Source organism: Quercus lobata, chromosome 9 (assembly GCF_001633185.2).
Source record: "Quercus lobata isolate SW786 chromosome 9, ValleyOak3.0 Primary Assembly, whole genome shotgun sequence".
Lineage (NCBI taxonomy): Eukaryota > Viridiplantae > Streptophyta > Magnoliopsida > Fagales > Fagaceae > Quercus > Quercus lobata.
The window spans coordinates 15,445,193-15,461,859 of NC_044912.1; the positions used below are offsets into that span (position 1 = coordinate 15,445,193).

The 16,667-nt window shown below is 32.8% G+C and overlaps 2 protein-coding genes across 2 annotated transcripts; both read left to right on the forward strand.

The window, feature by feature from the left end:
- The first annotated feature begins 4,760 nt into the window (after positions 1-4,760).
- On the forward strand, positions 4,761-8,873 carry LOC115960135 (calcium-dependent protein kinase 26). The gene is made up of 5 exons (XM_031078865.1): positions 4,761-5,256; positions 5,815-6,755; positions 6,876-7,172; positions 7,798-8,202; positions 8,286-8,873. The coding sequence occupies exons 2-5, from the start codon at positions 6,167-6,169 to the stop codon at positions 8,549-8,551; spliced, it is 1,557 nt and encodes a 518-aa protein (XP_030934725.1). The 5' UTR covers positions 4,761-5,256; positions 5,815-6,166; the 3' UTR covers positions 8,552-8,873.
- A 6,612-nt stretch (positions 8,874-15,485) lies between these two features.
- LOC115959185 lies at positions 15,486-16,586 on the forward strand. Its single transcript, XM_031077500.1, has 2 exons — positions 15,486-16,073; positions 16,205-16,586. Exons 1-2 carry the CDS (start codon positions 15,618-15,620, stop codon positions 16,478-16,480), a joined length of 732 nt encoding a protein of 243 aa, XP_030933360.1. The 5' UTR covers positions 15,486-15,617; the 3' UTR covers positions 16,481-16,586.
- The last annotated feature ends 81 nt before the right edge of the window (positions 16,587-16,667 follow it).

Sequence of the window (16,667 nt, forward strand, 5' to 3'; positions counted from 1 at the left end):
AATATCTTCATAACAGTATGCTACATTTACATCTGGAGGGATGGCAAACGTAGCCCTAAAATTGGCTAGGGCAGCCTCAGTTCTAAGAAGATGAGAAAAACCCATTTCTAACGATAATATAGAAAAGGTAACTAAATAAAGGTCAGGGAGTGAGCAAAGGGACTTACAGTAGGCTCTAGGAAATGTGCTCTCGTTGGGAGAATACATGTTTGGTGATGATGAACTCAGAAAGATGAGTAAGTGAAAAGATGGTTTGGTAAGAGGAGGGTTATTATTTATAAGAGAGAAATGATTAATGAATGTTGGGGTGGGAAAACCTTTTCAAATCACTTTTTGTAACCTTAACACACGTGGCCTCGGTACGCGAACCATTAGGTCATAATTACCGTCGAATGTGACAGGTTGTCATTACGTTTATTCCAAAAAATTAACTGCCGTCTTTTCTTCCATTAATGACTGACGATTCACATCCTCGAGGAATAGTTAACAAGGTGATGTAGGTCCTTGATTCGTCCCCGAACATCGAGAAGGAATCAAAGGAGGCATATTGTACAACATACAACAAGAGGCCCATTTCCCCCCGACCCAAATCCAAATTGGCCAATGAACAGTACCCGGCCATGGGCCCACCATTCCTCATGGTTTGCCCTAAGCGGCCCACAGGCATCAACCCATCATTTGGGAGTTTAATGCACGGCAAGACAATCTTCGTAAGCAGTAGTGGGCGCATCGCTATTGCTTGGTTATACCTCGGCATGTTGGAAGTGCCTTGGGAAACCCCGCTGCCGAGCGATTTTTGGCGGCCAGCACCAATTCCAACGTCACAGCTCTTATTCCCAACACAGAGCATATTCTTGTCAGGAATAATTAAATTTGGGCTCCACCCACGCGAATGGTGCCAAAGGGCAATCATTGTTCAACCCATTATTATCAAGCTATAAATATACAAAGAAGAAAAGGGGAAAAAGGGTTAGACACTTGAGAGGTGGGATTGGGAGAATAGTCCAGTATACAAGGGAAGGCTTCCAGTGAGAGAGGCTAGCTACTCTACCAGGCACTTAAGTGAATTCGCCTAGAAGCTACCCATTGTAGGATACTCAAAAATCCACAAAAACAAGTAAATTGTGAACCCAATTACTAGGTTAGCCCTTTAGTGGAAAATTGAGTATGCAAATGTATAATATTATATTTTTGTATGTATACATACTTCTCTAAAAATGTACTTATATAAACTTAAGATTGAATTATTTAAGTTTGTAAATAGATTTATATGATATCAAATTATTATTTTTAATTTATTAATAATATATATAGTTCACTCGTACTGAAAATCCATAGATTTATGAAAAGGGAAAATATTTAGTCATGGTATTATATATGAGAAAAAAATTAAATAAATAGCTTATAAATAAACTCAAATTTGAATGTATAATATTGTTTGGTGTTATATTTAAAATAAAATTAAATGAAAAACCTAAACTTGTAATGATGGGCTTGACATAGACACAGTTTTTTTTTTTTTTTTTGATAAGGACACATAGTTTGTTTACGGCCCTAACACCAACACCGTCCAATGAGGCCTCCATCAATGTGGCACCACCAGCAAAGGACAAATCAAAAGAAAGGTTGGCTCGTAAGAACATTAAGCTTGCCATGCCACGTCACATTGTAACACGTGGGCTGTAGCCACACAAAGGCCAAACTTGTCACCATCCGCCGTCACTGTGATATTGGTAACAGCTGGCTCCCTGACAGAAAACCGTCGCGAATTTGTAACATAGTCTGATCTAAATATATTTTATATATTTGAAGTTTTCTCTACCCTTATTTTTAACACATAAAAATTTGTATTTATAAAATGATTATTATGTCAAGAATGCACAAGACGACATAGTGGTGATCTTAGATATCCTTAAACATAAGATATATATATGTGTGTGTGTGTGCGCCCGCGCGCGCTTGTGTTTGTGTGTATTATTCTTCTACATCATATGTATTCCAACTTTAATTTATTTTAAGCAAATAATAATAATAATAATAATTTTACAACTTTATCCAACTTTGTTTGTGATTATTTATTACTAGAAATTATCATGGAGCACTAGATACTTAGATAGTTTATTGGTCCTTTGTCTCAAAATAAAGTTTTTTTTATAATTAAAAAATAAAATTTCAATCTTATTCTTTAATTTATTTAAAAAGTAAATATATATTTTTTATAATTTTAAAAAAATACATTAAATGATGTTCTCTTAAAAAATTAAAATTTTTAAACAAGACCAACATTTTAAAATGGATAAATAGAGACCGTATATATTAGTATATATGTATTGCGTAGGGCCACATGCACTGCCAATGTTACAGCATATTATTGTCAACGCATGAAAAAAAAAGAAGAAGAAGAAGAAGAAGAAGAAAAAAGAAAGAGAGAGAGAGAGATAGAGTTAAAACAAAAAACCAAACAAAAAAAAGTTTGACTATTTGAAAAAAATTTGCTAGTATGTTTTGTCAACAGCCCTTATGACTCCAAAGAACAAGGTTTTTTTTAAACATAGTTTCTGACAAAGACATGCATGAATCATGATACAAGAACAAAGACTTTAAATTCTAGTATTGTGGACACGTAGTAGGCACGGACTACTTGTTGATGTAAGAAGACGTATTCAAGTGATGTACAGCCAAACATCATAGCTTTAATTCAATATATGAAGACAGTACCCAAAAAATAAATAAATAATTAAACATAAGAAATCTACACTTTAAATTGGGTTGTTATTATATTAATAATTCATCTATTGGCTTGGTATGTCAAAGTTATGTATAAATTATTAAAATTTTTAATATTATTTTGAATTCATATGTGAATAATTTTTCTATTGGCTTTAACCCAACACAATTTCATCTGTACTGATAGTAGAGACTGCAAGTTTAGAGTATTTTAAAACTCTCCTGCAATTACACCAATTGTAAGGTTAGATTATTAGAGAGTACGAAAAAAGTAAGAAGTCTTTTTTTTTTTTTTAATAAATTTTATAGATAGCTTAACTAATAAGTAATAAAGAATATTGCATTTTTTTTTAATGTGGTCCCAAAAAACAACCTTCCTCCCATGGCTCTTTTTTTCCTCTTCTAAGTCCTCTTCACCTTGATGACGAGGGAAGGAGGGAGAGAGAAACATTTTTTCATTTTAAACCTTAAAATAAGGACGTAATTTTGGGTTAGTGTTATAATTGGTTACGCATGCGCTTACAACAATGTACACATCTGATTAATGTACTACATCTACATGTGTTTGAACCCTAACTTAATAAAGTCTATCTACTAGTAAACAACTTGTAACTAACCATAACATTGCAAGTATTGTAATATAATCCAAAAAAAACATGCATGGGAGTGAGAGGAAGCTGCCACAGAAATTTGGGAGTAACTGCATAAGGGAGTGCCAATCAAGTCTCCAATTAGGGATGAAAGTCCCATTGGGTCTCTCGATTTGCCAATCACGCTTCCTCCAATATTAGGGTTTGTCATATTTTTTTTAGTTTCTCTTGGGTTTCTAACATCAAAAATTATGCTTGATTATGTTTCTTGACTGTTTGACTTAAAAAATGCATGTTCATGACGATTGAATTATTAATTTATATTGAATTTTTTAAAATTTTAATTTATACTGATTAGTATAATATAATAATTTAATGTTTTCCTTTCATAATTTATTTAGTTCGATGACACTTACTAATTTATTATAAAAAACGAGGTTGTTTGTTTTAGGGCTTTTATTAATTGTTTTAGAGAATTAATTTCTTACATATTATATTGTTTAAATATTGGCAAAATTAGTTGACTTCATTAACTAATATAAAATTACTAATCAAGTTGCTCCTTTAGAAAAAATCATGAATTTATTATTTTTATTTATTTATACTTTTAACAAGCCGGAGGGGAAGATGCAAAGCTAAATTCTCGAGAACTTAATAGTACCAGAGAGTTTACAAAACTCTTGATTTGTAAATTATTAATTACACCTTTCAAAATATTAAATTTTATCCAAAATTATTGATTTGAAACAAGAAGTTAAATAATATACCATATTTAAAAGTTTTATAATTTCCCCCCTTAATTTGAAATTTGACAAGGCATTATTTCTTTATTCTTTAGATGGCAAAATAACTTTTTATAATAGTAAAGTTTTAGTTGTAATTCAAAATTAGAGTTTATCTTCAAATTATTTGGAAGAAAAATTCATTCAATTCACCATATAACAACTCAAACAACCAACAATGTCTACCTAGCTTGTAATCATATGATATATTTAATAAGTCATGTGTCACGCATCATTTGGGCAAAGATAGTAGTACCTCCCCAAGTTCTAAATTCTTGAAGTAAGGGATGAATGCAAATTCAAGCTGCAATGACAACATATTTAGTATGTAAATATTTTTAAACCATCTAAAAAAAAACATGTAATTGGGGTTTTTTTCTTTTCTTTTCTTTTTAGAATCCAAACCCAGTTGCCAAGTTGTAATTGGGGTTTAGTAATGTTGATTTTTTATGAATATATGAATCATTAAATAATTGGTTGGGGATTTTTTTTTTTTTTTTTCATTTATAGCTAAAAATCAATGGAAGAAAAGAAATTTAATACAAGTATACAAAGTAGTATTTAGCCAAAAAAAAACACCCTATACAAGGTTCCGCCGTTACATAAAAGAAAAGGCAAAAAATAAGTACTACTTTCTGAAAAGGGAAAGAGGGTTAAATAGAGCGAGTGTGCGTGAATTGTGTACAAGAAGCGAGTAGAGCAAAAAGCGGAAAAACAATCCTCTGGTACAAATCACAGTACCCAGTAATATGATAAACTAAACAAAAATAGAGTTGTCCTTTTCTTTTTTTTTTGAGGAAAAAAATAGAGTTGTCCTTGACATCCGAGAAAGAAAGAAAAGCCCAGCCCTACCATTCCTATGAATTTCAAAAAATAAAAAAACGCACACACACTAAAAAAAAAAAATCTGAAACCAGATAAATACAACAAGGAGCAACAAAAGTAGGTGTGTATTGGCCAAAAACCAAAGCCACAGAGCCTAAAAACCATACCAAAAGCCACAAGACAGAGAGAGAGAGAGGTATTTCTGTCTGTCTGTCTTGGGGTTAGGGGCTTTTTGATTAAGGCAGCTGAGAGTTTGTCAATCCCACTGCTCCAACGGACTTCTTCTTCTTCTTCTTCAGTGGTCCTCTTCCTCTGCCTCTCTCTCCAACCAGGTCTTGCTCTTTCTCTCTCTAGCTCTGTGACTCTGTCTCTCTGCCTTTTTTGTGCTTTGTTTTTGAATTTTGGAATGTGGGGTCTGGTTTATACTTGGCTATTTGGTAAAAAAATATTGGAACTTTTGGATCTGGGGTGGCTTGTTTCCAGGGAATTTGTGATGGGTTTGTGCTTACTTTTGGTGTTTTTGTTGGTTTAGGGTTTTTTAGGTGATGGGTTTTGGTGCTTTTGTCATTTGGTGGTGATTTTGGTTCTTTTCACGGCTTTTTGCAGATTAAAAAGGTTTACAAAATTGACAGCTTTTTTTGGCTACTTTTAACCAAAAATGGGATTTTTTTTTTTGTTCCTTGTTGATATGGTAAAAATTTGAAATCTTCAATTCTGTTATGAGCTTCACTTGCAGCTTTACAAGTTCAAATTGATATTTTCAATGAATTTAATGTTATATCAGCAAATTTGCCTAATTGGGTTTTGTCTTTGTTTTATTTTTGTTGGCTTGTAATTTAATCTGAAAAAGTAGATGATGTGAATCTGAACATTTTTGCATTGTGTTCCAGATCCGGGTGATCCAGTTGGGGTTGAAAAAAAATTCTCAGCTAAGGGTTCAAGATTTTGTTTTTTTTAGCTTTACTTCTAGTACCATGTGGTGTCGTATTCTTCACGGTAAGGGTTACTGTCAAATTCAACAACTAGCTTTTGGAAACTTCTTTCAATTTTGACCTGTAAATGTGGGTTTGGTAAATGTATTTTTAAGCAAAGAGAAGAAAAAAGAGAAAAAGCCAATATTTGATTTGAAGCTTAGCTGAGATTCTGAAAAGGTCATTGGGATCAGAACCCATAACCATAGAAGCATAAGCTGGTCTTCTGATTGGTATCTTTGGATTTGGTTGGGGGGAGCAAGAAATTGCAATGACTATTGGCAAGACCAACAGCAGTAGCAGACCATTCACACATCCATGTAATTGTTATAAAGTAGAGAGCTTGACTGAAACCATTTTGGATGCAAATCAGACCTCGAATTTGAAAGATCGGTACACTCTTGGGGAGCAATTGGGTTGGGGGCAGTTTGGTGTTATCAGAGTGTGCTCTGATAAATGGACTGGAGAGTTATTAGCATGCAAATCCATTGCAAAAGATAGATTGGTTACATCGGATGATGTGCGGAGCGTGAAGCTTGAGATTGAAATAATGGCAAAACTATCTGGGCACCCGAATGTTGTAGATCTCAAGGCAGTGTATGAGGAGGAACACTATGTTCATTTGGTTATGGAACTTTGTGCTGGAGGGGAGCTTTTTCACCAGTTAGAAAAGCATGGACGATTCACTGAGTTTGAGGCCAGGGTTCTCTTTAGGCATCTGATGCAAGTGGTGTTATATTGTCATGAGAATGGGGTTGTTCATAGAGATTTGAAGCCTGAGAATATCCTATTGGCCACAAAAGCCTCATCTTCTCCAATCAAATTGGCAGATTTTGGTCTTGCAACCTACATAAAACCTGGTACTCTCATTTTTATTATTGTTTTCTTTGCAGATTACTGGTTTTTATTTTATATTAGTCAGTCTTCCCCTTAGAATCTGAGATATTCCGTATTCTAAGCATTTGGGTTCATTGAAGCAGGGCAGAGTTTGCATGGGCTAGTAGGGAGTCCATTTTATATTGCTCCAGAGGTACTTGCTGGGGGCTATAACCAGACTGCTGATGTTTGGAGTGCTGGGGTTATTCTTTACATTCTTCTTAGTGCGATGCCACCATTTTGGGGAAAGACAAAGTCACGAATATTTGATGCCGTCAGGGCAGCTGATCTGAGGTTCCCATCTGATCCCTGGAATCGCGTATCAGAATCTGCTAAGAATCTCATCAGGGGAATGCTTTGTACAGATACTTCTCAAAGGCTTACTGCTCAGCAGGTCTTAGGTAGGTTGGATACTCACCAAGTCATTGTTTGTTTAAGGGTAGTGGTGTAGTGTTCACTTTACTATCTGAACGTTCTAATTCAGGCACATTGTTTTGGATTCTGGTGACATTAGGAATGCAGAGGGTGATACCATTATAGTTATAAAGTTTCTTTAAGAACATCATTATTTCTTAAAGGCCAAAAAGTCTTTATTTGAAGCATCTAGAACTGAGGTAGAGGATCCAGACATTTATATCTTGAGCACATCCCAATCCTATCGCTGTTGCGTTACAAAATGGAAAAAGATTATTTTCATTCAAGTATGCCTCTCCTTGCATTCCATCTTTTAAATATATTGTTTTTCATGAGGCAGTAATGTATGTTTTGAAGGATGTCTTTAAAGTATCAACAAATACCATTATTCCATACTGTGTTGTTAATGGTCTTTAGCCAGCGTTAGAAACCTAATCACATAGATGTGGTCTTGCTGTTGTTGCAATTATGGGTCGGTTAACTAGTATGGGTAGACCCGGGGATTTTGTTTTCCTTCTGACTTATTAATTGGTGTCCTTTTCTCCCTTGTTTGAAGACTTTCTATATCCTCCACGGCTAGAAAACATAAATTATGTGACTCGTCTTTTGTAGATCACTCCTGGATGAAGGACAGCAGTCCCGAAGATCCAAGTGCACGTGAAAACCATAGTTGTGGAGAATTGGGAATAGGCAGTGGCTCTTTCTCTAACTCATTTATGTCCAGGAATGAAGATATCAGCTTTGGCGCTGGATCACCTGTTACATGTGACGTAGAATCACCTACATTCACATGCAGATCATCCTTTTCCACTTTCATGGCAGAACCATCAACACCACTCACTGCATCTGGTGGATTTTCTTTCCGTAGCATTGGTGATTCTAATGACTTGGAATTCTCTTCCCCCATTCCTTCAATGCCAAGTTTTGCATTCTTTAGTCCTGGTTCTGCAATTGAACAAGGGAGTTGTGCATTAGAGTTTTCAACCAACATACCTAGAGTGGATGCAATTCAAGGAGGTATTTGGGTTTTACATTTTCCAATTCTTTACACCATCTCATAAACTATATCTGAAAATCCTATTTTGCGTCCTATTATGCAGAGGCAAGCTTGGGGAAGCTGTTCATGTTACCGGATTCTACTCTTTGCTTTGGGCATGAGTCAAAAGAAGTGGAACACAAGGCATCTGAAGTTAGAAGGGCAGGAGGAACGATTGGGTCTAGGATGTTGGGCATCGGTAGCAAGAGGAACCATACAATTGGACTTGGTGAGCACGAGCAACTTGATCTCATGGTGTCTGAATCAGTCATTCGATGGTCGTCATGCACACATCTTCCTACTTCTCTTAGATCCTCTCTCGTATGTTGAAAGTATGGACTGGCTGACCTCATTAAACTAATTGGTGGTTCTGATGAAGTGTCTTAAGTGTTATGGGAATGGCATGCCAAGATGGAGTTTCGTGCTAGTGTGTTGTATTATATTTGTGCCTTAGTTGCTAAATCCCGGTAATTTAGTGCCAGTTTGAGTTTTGCTTTAATCAGTGTTGGTATGAGTGATGTCTTTCTGGTTTGAAGAGTTAGTGTTAGGTTCTTTTTTTCACCGGTAGTTAGCGTAACTTGTGGCTAAAGGACTCTTACCTTGTGTATAAAGTTGCTTCTTTGCTATATGAATTTTTCCAAGTTTCATATTATTGCCTTTTGGAATTGCAACTTTTTTTCTTCGGAATTGTGCAACTTTCTTTCATTTTCACTTTCTTAGTTAAGCACAATGCGGTTCTCTTTCAGCTTGATTGCTTCTCCAGCTTAAAATTTAAGATCCATTTGTTTTAATCAAAGATTCAAAATATCATTCCATCGTTAGGTGAAAAGGTTTTACATTGCTTTCATGAACACAGTTGTTTATTACATAATAGATGTGAGGTTCAGTGTATTGTAGAAATTTGGCGATTCAATTAGCTCAATTACCGAAGTCATTTGTTGCCTAATAAGGAACATGAGTTCGAATCTTGTCTATATCAAAAATAAATATATTGATATCTTGGCATTATAGTATAAAACAATAATTATGAATCCGCTTATCTCCAACTCTTAAACTTAACTGATACAAAGTTATAAGATAGTATCCAATTTTTCCAATAGGTTCTTATTGGCATTCATTCAGTAGGAATTGAACCTATGAATTCGCCAATTATGAGTTGAACACCATAGGTTTATGTTCAAAAAATAGTTATGGAATGGACACCATAAATTTAGACTTTTATTATGATAATTTTCATTTTAGATGAGTCACAAATTCACAATCAAGTTAATAGTTATAGAATCTATGTCTTCATTTGCACAACTAATACATGTTTTGCAAGAATTATATTCCAGGATTAATTAAATTAGTTGGATGCTCAAATAGTGTTACGCATCCATTCTCAATTAGAAAGAAAAAATGTAATTATCAAAAAATAAAAGAAGAAATATATAAATATAAATCTGGGATTAATTAAATCAGTTAAGATGCTCAAAAACCCTTTGGACATTGGTGGGTATTCCTATAGATGTGGGGTACGGCCATTGGTGGCCCACTCTCACTCATTCCTCACCAAAATCCCACTATATATCTCAATGATCAAAACATCCTCATTACATAATTGTAGAGAGAGAAACAGTGCAGAGAGAGTGATAGCAGGCCAAGGCAAAAGAGTTGGTGTTGGTGACTTGGTGTGTTACAAGCTAGAAAAAATTTAGTACCACAATATTTTTCACTTCTTTGCAACAACTGTAATATGTGGCAAGTGTAAGTGGTGGAGAAAAAAATATTGGTCATGTGTAAGTGATAAACAGTCGTTTATAGCCCACAATATCAAAATTGTGACAAAAAATTATAAAATAATTTGTATTCCTAAAACTACTCATTACAAGCTAAGGATTGCTCCACATCCCATATTAGTGATTGCCATAATGCCATTAAGATGTTGGAAAAGAAATGAATATTATATTATTTATATATAACTAGCCAACATGAAGAGTTGCAAGATTCCAAGTTCTTTATATTATATATATGCTTTGTTTTATAGACAACTAGATAAAGGAGCTATTCATTAGAGTAAAAGGGTCTCACAGTCACTCTCACTCTTATTGGAAATGAGGTACAACAAAGACTTCAAGTTCATTGGTCAGAGGCTTACAAAAAAAAGATGGTCACATTATTATCCTTGTGCTGAAGTAAAGAGCTAAAAAGTTGACTAGGCAAAAAAACACTTACCACCTCTCTATGTTCTAGTATCCCCATTTTAAGAGACACACAAACCCCCACCAATGCATTTTGATGTCTGCTCCTAGAGAATTTGATCATCATTATGTCTTTCAATGTTTGCATCAGGACCCCCCAAAAAATGGAAATGACAAATGGATGCTATTGTTTTGCAATTGGAAGAGAATATTGATGTTTGGAATGTTGAAGTGAATATATACTCTTTTTTTGCCTTTTTAATGAATGAAGTGAATATATACCTATCAGAATTTTTGACTAGGAGGTACTGAATACATATTTGACTATCAGAATTTTTCAAAAAGGTTGACCACCAACTTCTACCATAAATTGTTGACCAGTTCGAATTTAAGTTACAGAGAATGTACCCCCCAAAAAAAAAAAAAAAAGTTACCGAGTAAAGCAAGTACATTAGATTGTCCTCCAGGGTGAGCTAAACGTTATATACAAAACAAACTGGAAAGGACATTAATATGGTGTTGTGTTTTCTTGAAATTCTGGGGGAGCATAGTAATGTTAATTGTATTTAGCAGAGGTATGGGGCTCATTCTAACAGTCCCCTGCTCTCTTTTTTTTTTCTTTTTTTCTTTTTTTTTTTGGAGATTAGTACATAATAAAAATCTATATATTACTAAAAGTTGAAGCGTAGCATTTAATGTTGCTACACTCCCGTTGAGCCACATCAGCAGCCATGTCATCATCTTCGTTCTTTTCAATTTTTCATATAATTGTTTAACATTTAAAGTGAATTAATAACTCCATTATATTAAAATCAAAATATCATATTAATCTTATTTTTAATTATTCTTATTTATTATAATACTTTCTTCAACTTTTCTCATTCCATTTTAACTTTTCATATCCCCACTACTCTCTAACTTAATATCACTATTCCCCTACCCCTTTATCTTCTTTTATTTTTGACTCTTCTTATTCTTAACCTCTTACTATAAATTTGTTGTTCTCTCAATCATTCCATGCATGATTTTCTATTTTTCCACACACAAAAAGTTCTCTCTCTCTCTCTCTCTCTCTCTCTCTCTCTCTTAGTTTTTGGTGTATTTTTTAATTTTGAACTTTTGTATTCTTTACAATTCTACTTTGAATTGATATGAATTAGTTTTGTGTTTTCTGCTGTTATCTTTTTAATTCTTATTTGATTGTAATCATTCCAATGCAAGGAAGACATGCATTTTTGATTATTGGTTCAAAATAGGATAGGTAATTCTTTTCATCATTGTCATAAATCAGGTTGACCCCAAACTTCTTCACTTGGAAACCACGGCTTATTATGTATTATTGGATACTCCATTTCATCTCCGGCTTCCAATAGAGTGCAACCACAGATATTCCTAACATGGTATTACACGACAATTCTTTTGTTGATATTGCCATGTGATTTTCTTGGTATAATTTTTTAATTCATAGATTATAGTGAATCCATTCATATCATGAAAGCTTCTTGCAAATATCGCACATAAAGACCATCCTCGAATCTTTTGCTTTACTAGCGTGGGCACAACAAAATATAAAATTGATCCCTTACTCTACTCAAGCCAGTTTGGAAGCTCACCCAAAGGAAGGAAAACACTAAAACTGTCGGTTGCAATCAATTCCTAATAAATTAAATCGTGAGCAACAAATTATCATCCAAATTGAAAGTTTAAAACCCACAATCAAATTAGGAGAGAGAGATAGTGGAGATAGAGAGTCATTATCTCTTTCATTTTATTTTATTCAACATTTAAATTCAGCAACATCCTCCATAGTCCATATCATTAAATCATTTATATTTTGTCTCATTTAAAAAAAATTAAACATATAATATTTTACTTAAATTCAAATAAATAAAAATTGTTCTTATAAAGTCTTCTCATGAAATCTTACAATGGAAAAATACCAATTTAGAAACACTAAATTAAAAAAAATAATAATAATAATAGAATTTCAAACCAAACATAACTGAAAAAACTAAGAGTGATGGCTATACTAATTTAATGGCAGCAAAATGGAATGAAAATAAAAATAAAAATAAACATTACAACGCATACTTAGTACATTAGAATTATTATCAAATTTGGGAAAACAATAGGATGCCAATGAATAAACAACAAGAGAGAGATTTATAGGTAATAAAGTGTAGAGAGAGAAAGAAAAATAAAAGAAATTAAACGTCAATTTGTAACTCTTAGTTAGAAAATAAAGAGGCCAACGAGTACGTGATGGGAGGAGTAAAAAAAAAAAAAAAATAGAGATGACCTTGCGGAGGACATTAAAAACTTTATAGTGTAATAAAATTAATTGTAACATTTATTTTTACTATGCTCCATTGTAGTCACGCGACCATGTTATATATTATCCTTTTTCTTTCCAAATTTTCCTATAATTTTTTTAATTTTTAAAGCGAATCAAAAAATCTATTATATTACAATCAAAATATCATATTTTTCTTTTTTTAAACTATTCTTCTTATTATTAAATTCTAAACTTATTTTTACACTTTCTCTAACCTTTCTCATTCATTTTACTTTTTCATCTCTCCACTATTCTCTACCTTAATATCACTATTCATCTTGCCATTTATCTACATTTATTTTGCTTTTGTTTTTATTCCCTCTCCCATTCTATGCATAATTATCTCTCTCTCTCTCTCTCTCCCCCCCCCCACACACACACACATAAATATATATATATATATATTTTTTTTTTTTTTGAGTTTTTGTGGATTTTTTTTCTTGCATATCTACTTTAGGTTAATGGATTTTTGTATTTTTCAGAATTCTAAGGGGTTGATACAATTTATTTTTGTGTTTCAAGTTGTTATCTTTTTTTGTATTCTTTCGAATAATTTGGTGTTTATTGATATACATTTCATTTTTACTATTTTTATTTTCATCTTATTTTATTCAAAAATTAAATTCAGCCATATCCTTCATATTATTAAATTATTTATATTTTCTATCATTTTTTTATTTAAAAAAATTAAACATAAAATATTTTACTTAAATTCAAATAAATAAAAATTGTTCTCATAATGTCTTCCCATGAAATGCTACAATGCATCAATAGAAGAATGGAATAAAAAACACATGCTATTTTAGAAACACTAAATTTATAATAATAATAATAACAACAACAACAACAACAACAGCAACAATAGAACATCATACCAAACATATCATTAACAAACGAATAGTTATGGATACACTAAGTTAATGGCAGTAAATTGGAATGAAAAAAATAAAATAAAAATAAACATTACAATGCATATTTAGTACATTAGAATTATCATCAAGAAATCAAATGTCAATTAGTAACCGTTACTTGGAAAACAAAGAGCTTGATAGGAGTAAAAAATTAATTAAAGATAATCTTACGAATGTCAATAAAATCAATTGTTACATTCACTTAATTAAATCATAAAATTAAATACAATCATACAAAATTTAAATTTAAAACTAATCAAACTCTAATATGGAAAACCATATTTCTTATCAAAACTAAAAAGAAGATATTATTCAATAATAATAGAAATATATAAAAAATAAAGATGGAAATTTTCAAAATCCTATTTTTGACATTTAATTTAACATTATTGAGGCAACATTAAGACAAGATATAAGAATTTTAGTTTTTAACTTCCATAGAATCAAATGTTTCCCACATTATTTCAACCTTATGGAAAATAGGGTTTACATGTAGCATGTAAAATGTGTATAATTGACTTAGAGATGTACAAATTAGTCAACCAACTATGGTAGAATTAAGGTTTCAAAATTTAAATAAAACAATTCTACAATAATAAAAAATTATTTTGCGATGAACATGATTATGAAATGCATTTCTCTTCATTAAGTTAGTTCAAATTACAAAATAATGATAACAATAAGACCTCCCTTAAAAAAAATAATCACGCGCAATGCGCGGGTCCGCGACTAGTTATGTTAATAATGAATTTATTAGAAAATGATGACGTGTGAATCAAAGTTTATCAACTTAATTAATAAGTAGTGAAAAGTTTTGTGTCCCTGTTATTACTCTCTTCTAACTTCTTAAATGCATATTGAAACAAAACTCCCAAGTATCTAACGACTTTAGTTTTATTTTTGGCAGTAATTATTTTACACATCATATGTTTTTTTAGTTTAGTATAGAAACACTAAAATACGGAAAATTATTAGGTACTCCTAGAATATTATAAATGTAGGAGAATGTTAACCAGCACCAACTGGTTAAGGGCAAAAAAACCAAAAACATTTGTCAAAAAAAGTAAAAAAAAAAAAATCTGAAATAGTACCTATACCATTGAAAAAGTAACATAAATTGAAAAAAAAAAAGACAAAAATAATGTCAGTAAAAGGTGTGCTTAATGGGCACCGTGCGGTGCCCGTTAACACAACCCATAAATGTATATTTTCCACTTTCACATAAATGGTGGGTCTCACCATGAATTTAGTTAGTGGGACCTACCATTTATGTGAAAAAAAAAGAGTACGCATTTATGGTACTCTGAGAGTACACAATAATTTTTCTTGAAACACACCTGGTGTGAAATAGTTTTTCTCTTTTTAATTTTATATACGTATTAATTCAGTTTTAAATCTTTGTATTATAATTTTCATTTCTAAAATGTGTATTTTTTTTTTTTTTTTATCATTAATGTTTTGCTCTAAAAATGAAATCCTAATTCCGTGTCACTGCAAGTTATTTTCGGTAGCTACATGTCTCCCAACTGGACCTTATCCATACACGAAACAGGTGTCACCCCCACAGGCCACAGCCCCCACTAGTCATGTACATGTTCAGTCAATTTTTTAAAAGCATAGTTCTTCTGTTCTTAGGGTCCACCACTACTGTATTTTTCGTAGCACCTTTCTTGCTGTTAGGTACCAGTGGCACACAAAATTTCATGAATTAGTAGGTAATCAACTAATCATAGATAGATTTTCCTAAATACTAAGAGATAAGGTCTTAACGTATTTATTCAGCGAAAAAGAAAAAGGAAAAAAGAGATAAGGTCTTAACTAGCCTAATATTTTGGTAGGCACACAATTTCACTAACAAAATAGACTTGTGCTTTTGGTTATTCCACATGGACTTCCTTATCACAAAACTCCATGTATAGGATCCCAGTTCCTTCTTTTACTTCATAGATTCAAAACAAACTACGCACCAAATGTGGTGTAAAATAAACTCAAACCCTCCAGTTCTTTGGAAATTTCCCACACAAAAACCAAAGCTTGGACCAAAAATTATCACCTTCTCTTCCTCTTCTAACAACCAAAAACAACAAGAACTTGGTTCCACCACTGCAGTTACTCTAGCCCAAGTCCCAGAAAGTAATGATTACAGTGTTAAGTTCAAGACTCTTGGAGGTTGCAAGCTTGGCATTTCAAGGTATCCTGATTTTGAGTATGATGCTGAAGGTGGTTCAGGAACTGGGTCCGGTACAAAGGTCCCAGATAGTGAGTTAAATGATGTAATTTCAGTTTCATTTGCCATCAAAACACTTTACATACCACCATTGACAAGTAAAACAACTAAGTTCTTGGGTTTACCATTGCCACCATTTCTAAAGATTGATATTGTCCCAGAATCCTTTCAAGGGAGCATTGACCGAGAATCTGGCAAGGTAATTTCACCATTTAAATGAGCAGGTGTGTTTGCCTTCTGCAAGATTGTTCTAGCGTTGTCATAAGGTAGTTTCTCTTAAGTTTGATTGCATGACAACCCCACTTAATATTGCAGCCATTGTTCATGCAGGTTGATCTTGAATTCTTGGCTAATTTCTGGTTTTCTGCTGGGAGTATATATAGAGCTCCACCACTGCTGGTTAAGACAGTTTTGACATCTGAGGAGTCAAATGGAACTATAAGAAGTGGAAGAGGAAAGAGGTTAGACAAAGAAGGCAAGTGCAGATTAGTTGGGGTGGCAACTGTTGATCCTATTGATGATTTCCTAATGAATACATTCCTTGGCCTTCCTACTGAATGTCTTGCCAACCTGAATGCTGTAATCTCCATTTCTAATTCTTCTTAAGATTTCAAAACCACAATTTTTCCGATTGTGAAATCTGTTTTTCATGCAGTGCCAAAATCATCCTAAATGAAATGGAGTAATTGATAAGTTTTTTCTTTCCAACCAATTACAGTTTAAGATTCAAATTGCGGACAGAAAGGCACCAAATTGTTTAGGAAGTAAACTTGTACTGTTCTCATCAACACCT

Excerpts from the sequence above, each read along its gene's own strand:
- LOC115960135 (XM_031078865.1), top strand. The coding sequence starts at position 6,167 with ATGACTATTGGCAAGACCAACAGCAGTAGCAGACCATTCACACATCCA. Across the intron at positions 6,756-6,875 it reads TGCAACCTACATAAAACCTG|GGCAGAGTTTGCATGGGCTA; the intron begins GTACTCTCATTT and ends TCATTGAAGCAG. Across the intron at positions 7,173-7,797 it reads TACTGCTCAGCAGGTCTTAG|ATCACTCCTGGATGAAGGAC; the intron begins GTAGGTTGGATA and ends CGTCTTTTGTAG.
- LOC115959185 (XM_031077500.1), top strand. The coding sequence starts at position 15,618 with ATGTGGTGTAAAATAAACTCAAACCCTCCAGTTCTTTGGAAATTTCCC. Across the intron at positions 16,074-16,204 it reads TTGACCGAGAATCTGGCAAG|GTTGATCTTGAATTCTTGGC; the intron begins GTAATTTCACCA and ends TTGTTCATGCAG.